The sequence below is a fragment of the Grampus griseus genome, assembly GCF_964374135.1.
Source record: "Grampus griseus genome assembly, chromosome: 14".
Taxonomy (NCBI): Eukaryota; Metazoa; Chordata; class Mammalia; order Artiodactyla; family Delphinidae; genus Grampus; species Grampus griseus.
Genome location: NC_139008.1, coordinates 84,479,895 through 84,485,709, shown reverse-complemented (window position 1 = coordinate 84,485,709; position 5,815 = coordinate 84,479,895). Strand labels below are relative to the sequence as shown.

Here is a 5,815-nt window from a genome sequence, read left to right as displayed (position 1 = left end):
AAAAAGATGTCTGAAGAAGCTCCTGGGAGGGAGTGATAAGAGAAAAAAAATACAAAGGTTGAGAAAACTGGTTTATCCTAACTAGCTGCAGCCTCTGGGCTATTTTTTCAGGTCTCACCTAATCAGGGCACTTGAACGTGTTACCAAAGAATATATTCAACACTTGTGGTCAGTTAAGCAGCGGGGCTGTTAAGTTTGCTCTCTCCCAAAGCGGCCAGCATCTCCCGGCTGCAGTGCTCAGGGCCAGGCTGGCTCCAGGGCTCCCTGCCCCGACCCTGAGATCAGGGAGGGCAGGTGGGAAAACCAGCACACCTAAGACAAACACTAAGTATCTGCTCTTGAGGAGGCCACCCCCCCCCCCCCCGTTAGTAATAGAACACAGTGGAATTCTGAATTCTCTAACCTGCCTGCCTGCTTACTTACTTACTTATCTATCGTTTATTTATTTCTAACTGGCCTCGAAACCATTTTTGCCCCCAATTCAAAACCAGATTTGGGAAAATCAAATTAGATCAACACAAAACGGATTTCTTCCCAACTGGCTTTTATTCTATCAAGCTTTAACGTTCGGGGCGGCGGGGGGGGGGGGCTCCTTTAGCATTAAAATCATTGGTATGAGTCAAATTGGGCAACTCCAGGCTTCTTAATCAACCTCCAAGTGTTGGGAGCAGAAAGGGATGCTAGGACCATCTCTTCAGCTACTTCATTTTCCACGTGAAGAAACTGAGGCAGAGGCCACCGGGTCTGACCCGAGGCTGCTGGGCAGGGCCAGGGTGAGAAGAGCCTGAGGTCTTAGATCCTGCTGCCCACTTCTGGGGCATCAGGATTTAGAAAATAGCGTCATTAATGTCAAACCCGCAGAGCAGGACGAGGAATTCCATCCCTCATTCTGGAACATGGGGATTAAAGATGTAATATGAGAATCTCATTCCCCCTTTGCTGGACAATTTTTAAGAGAAGGGTAGCACTCGAGCTGGCATATGACATCACTCTGGACGCTTAATTTGATTCTAGCGATTTGCTGTTATAGGTCACCTTTCTGTTAAAGAGACATACTTTCCCCAAACACCAAGGTTTCTGCTCAGTTTCCTCTCCATAGCCTCCCTTTACATGAAGAGCAGTAACAATACAGACAAATTAAGTAAAATCCATGCAGGTTATTTAAAACAAACAAAAAAACAAACCTCCTTCTTACCTACACTGAAGTTGCAGCTTTCTTTCTCATTAAACCCTCCATCACAGCTGCTAAAAATGAGGGCTGAAGTGTAAAGGGCTGATAGCAATTCCAAGGGGAAAAAGTTTCTAGCGCGTTAAAGAAACATTATCTTAAAACAATTCCAAACTTTAAAATTCCCAATTCCTGAATTCTGATAAACAGATTAGAAGTCTTGCTTGCCAAACCTCAGAAGTAAACCTACACCAGCTTGTTGACACCACACAGTATTTGAACACTGCTGCATGACTTTCCAACTCAAAAAGTTCAGTTAAAAGAGCACCTTTGTCCAAGAAAAAGCACATTTCTATTAAGCAAATGATTAATGTCGCAAAATTAAAAATCCTGAATATCAGAGCTTACAATTTAAGTAGCTTTACCCTCCTTCCCCTCCTCTTCCCCTTTCTCTCCAATCGAAACCTTATAACTGGCTGGTAATTCACCCCAGTGGTCAACTCTTAAGGTCTGCTTTTTCTAAGACAATTTCCTAAGTTGCAAGGGCAAGTTAAGCCCATTCAAATGCTAACACCCCAGTTGAGCAGGGCGAGACAAAGGGCTAGTTGGGAGACTAGTGAGTTGGGAATGCTTGGAAAACTTGCCAGAAATGCCTCTAGAAAAGAGAGGCAGCTAAACACCAGTGCCTTAGGTAGAAAGAGTATTTTTTGAAGCGTCTCTGTAGCAAAACTCCCTCTCCATGGGGTGAGTCCTGGTCATAGGGGTTTGGTATGCTCCTCAGTTGTTGTGTATGTGCCTAATGACTCTTCCACCCCGGAATCAGGATGGAAGGAGAGGGGGTGGGGGAGGGGAACTGAGTGGGGGAGGGCTGTGGGGGTGGGTAACAGGTTTTCACAATCATGTAGCTCATGGAGGAGCGTCTGAAAGATGGCAAACTGTGTGTTCCTACATGGGCCCCCCCACCCCCGCCCCGCAACAACTAACCTGGTATATTGGTTACTGTTAAGAAAGACAGCCTCTCCTTATGCAGGCTTCAGGTTAAAAAAGAGCCCAAGACTGGGGTGACAGGTGTGGGCTAGGCACTGACGACTTAAAAAAAAAACTTGTATATTCATCCTGCAACAAGGCGATATGCTAATTTCTCCAATGAAAAACCCAGCTCTGCAGGAAAACGGGTCCCCCCAAACCCCCCAGCCTGTGAGGGCAGCCCTCACACAGAAAAGCACACCAAAAAAGCCAACCGCACCCCTGGCTGATTTTGCCTATTCACCAGAGACATTTTGCTGGGTGAACTCAGGCTGCTAAGACGTTAACAGAGAAAAAACAGAACACTTAATGCCACGGAAAGGAACACAGAACCGCTGTTTTTACACTAAGTAGAAATGTCAGCTTTGGGGAGCCCCATTTCACTTAGGCAGTTTTCACGCTTTCAAGCCAAAGCCAGGGCGCACCGGACCCTTCTACAAGTCCTCGGCAGTCTCCAGACTTCTGGACATTTCCCCGCTGCCCAGGGAAGCCCCCTTCCCGGTATTTACTAGTGAAGACCAGAACAGCATCCAACAGCCATTAGTCAGCGAGCGCCGCAGCCCAGAAGAAGTTCTGGGGCTCCGCGACGCCTTGCCCAGGGAAGAGACCTGGAAGGAAGACCCTTTAACGTGTGTTCCTTCTGGCCGCAACCTTATCTTAGGAGTCTAAGAACCTGACCCGTCGTCTTTTCAAGTCTCAAAACGTTTCACTTCCCCCCCCCCCCCAAATCATTCTCATCAGAATAGCTCAAACCAACGCCAAACGAGACGCGCGCGCACCAAGATAAAGCCAACTTCCAAATCGGGTGAGGTTTTGTAAATACATTTCACTAACCAGTCTTTTCCCCCAGGACTGGTGAGAAAGGCACACTTTCCGCACCGAAGATGCGTTACCGGATTCAGGCCGTTTTTGTGCTCCGACACCAGGGCAGCTTCGCCTCCAGGTTACAGATTCCAAACTTAGCTCCACCGGAGCTGAAAATGGCCGGTGCGCGCAGCCTCCCCTCCCCTCCCCTCCCCTCCCCTCCTCGAGGCTGCCGTAGGCGCCGGCTCCTGCCCCCTCTCGACCGATCGCCCAAGGACTTGCGTCGGATCCAACACCTTTCCCCAGCTCGGCGGGTGCCGCGCTCTTTGGGGACGCGTTGTAGGGTTCCCTGGTGATAGGCGCGACTCCCTCTCCAGCTTGTTCCTTGTTCCGCTTTACCTTTCCGCTCGTGACCACCTCGCTGACCTCTTGGCCCCTCTCTTACATCCCCAGGCCCTTGCGCAAACAGCCCGGGACCTCTCCAGCCAAGCTGCACCCCGCCCCGCCACCAGACTAGCTGCGCCAAAAGGCTGGCGATGCCCCGACGTGACCAAGCCCACACCACCAACCCTGGTAGCCCGTTGGGCACCTCCCAAGACTCCCGTACCTCCTCTGCCTGCCTTCCAAGCACCGGTGACTCGTGGGGAACCGCCGGCCGGCTCTTAGAGGTCGGCTCTGGGGCGTGCGGGCAGGTGCGCACGCTCTTTGCTGCGGTCTCCGGCCCCGCAAGCGCCCGGAGACGGGCGTTGGCGGCCAGGACCGGCGCGCAGCCGCGGGGGGCACTGGCGCCGAGGTCCGGCGGCTCCAAATTGACAGCGACGGGACCTGGGCTCTAGGCTCCGAGTGTCTTAAGCGGCGCGCGCGTGCGCGCGCAACTTTCCCCGGGAGCCGGCAGTCTCCGGAGTTGTCGCCCAATCCCAGCCTGGTTAGTATTCGCACATTGCAACAGTGTCGCTACCGCCGGGCGGCTCTGCTTTCTGAAAGTTGGCGCGAGCACCTCCGAACCACGTTTCGGGCACCCGCCAAGGCCAACTGGTTTGAGACTACTTACTCTAGGAGGGAAAAAAGCACGTAAAACAAAGTACTTACCCGTGCCTTCTGGGTGTGCAGCTCGAAACCTGGGGTGCTCCCGGAATTCAGTCGTGCATCCTGGACACCAGCTCGGAGACCTCAGGCTGTCTCCAGAGGGGCGCGAGGAGCGCCCCGCCGCCCCTCTGGCCAACAGGCCTTTGGCCACCCGGGCGCCGGCCAGCGCCCCGGGGGAGATTCGCGGAGCTCTTCCTAGCTCGCCCTGCGCCCCCGCCTCCAGGGCTAACTAGCTGAGCCCGCTCTCTTCCCGCCTTCCTTCTAACCTGCCTTTGCTTCTCCCTCCCTTCCTCCCACCGCTCCAGCACCGACCCCAGACTCCCCAGTTTAGCGGTTGGTCACCAACCTGGGTCAAAGAAAACAAGGAGAATCTGGGGCGCGTCCTCCATTAGTGACGCCGGATGGGGATGGGTCCCCTTTTGGAAGGAGACTCCGGAGATGGGTCGCGGCGGGTGGGCTTCTTCGGCTTGCAGCGGCGCCGTCGCTGCTTCTTCTCCTTTGGCTGCTCAGACTCCTCGGGGTCCCTCGGATCCTTGTCCTCGGGCTCGGGCTCCTCCCCTTGTCTGGGGCTCTCAGACTCCCGAGTGCTGGGCTGCGCGCGACTCGGGGAGGCGTCGGGGCTCTGCAACCTCAGGGCGTTGAGACGCTCAGTGAGAGACTGGTCGAAGGTGCGGCGCTTGGCCACCACGGGGCCGCGCTCGTCCTCGGGCTCGGTCTCGGGCTCAGTGGTGGGGGCGGTCTCAGGGTCGCTCTGGAAGTCGGTCTCCGACTCGATTTCAGACTCGGTCTCGGATTCGTAGTCGAACTCTTCCTCGTACTCCAGGCACTCGGGGAGGGAGAGCTCGAGGGCTGCCTCCTCGTGCTCGTGGTCGGATTCGGGGGGCTCGGGGAATACCTGGGCGGCGGAGCGGTGGTGGGCGTTAAGGAAGCTCCGGCGCTGGGCAGCCGCGCGCTGCTGGGCGCGGGCGCTGGAGGTGGCGAGGGCGCGAAGGAGAGCAATGGAGCAGGAGAGCCAGAGGAGTGCGGTGGCTGCCCGGCGGCCTAGGGGTGGGCACAGATCGTTGTAACTGTGGCGAGCTCGGCGCCCTTGCTGAGCTCGGGATCTGCGATCCATCCTCACACACACTCGGCGAATCCGACCCACCCTCTGGCTCTGCAGAGAGCAGCTCCGAAGAGCATCGGCTGCTAGAGCCGGAAAAGGTGCTCCTCGCGAGGTTAAGAAGCTGGGTCCGGAGGTCCCAGCTCCACCTCGGCGCGAGGAGAAAAAGGAAGCACCTACCTTCTTGACCACTCAACTTTCTAAAGCTCCGCGCCTCTATTTGCCTCTCTGGGCAAAAAGAAGGGATGGGAAAAGGGGAGAAAAAGTCTATCTCCTCCCAGGCTCCTCTCTCTAAGTCTTAGACTCTGCAGCCTAAGACTCGGGGAGAGGTGCCTCCGCTGGTCCTCTCGCCTGGGAGAGGAAAGAGGAGACTGAGGCGAAGACAAATGGGGCGGAGAGGTTCTGCAAAGTTGCGCGCCCGGACTTCTGCCGGGCATGTGCAGTAGGGAGGCGGGGGCGGCTCCGCGTGAGTTGCGCAGTGGCGCCGAGCCCGAGGCGTAGACCCTAATGGGCCGGCAGGTGGCAGGAGGGAACCTTGTTTGAAAGGATTTGGGCGATGGGAGCGGCTGGGGGCCTGGCGGGTGCCAAGGAGCGAGCGAGCGAGCTAGCTACAGGTTAGAGTGCTTGCGCAG

At 55.5% G+C, this 5,815-nt stretch overlaps 1 protein-coding gene across 1 annotated transcript; it reads right to left on the bottom strand.

Moving 5' to 3' along the window:
- Positions 1-4,472: 4,472 nt before the first annotated feature.
- LOC309832306 (neuroendocrine secretory protein 55-like) lies at positions 4,473-5,198 on the bottom strand (the record flags this gene model as incomplete). The annotated part of the gene is made up of 1 exon (XM_082669965.1): positions 4,473-5,198. The coding sequence occupies one exon, from the start codon at positions 5,196-5,198 to the stop codon at positions 4,473-4,475; it is 726 nt and encodes a 241-aa protein (XP_082526091.1).
- Positions 5,199-5,815: the final 617 nt, after the last annotated feature.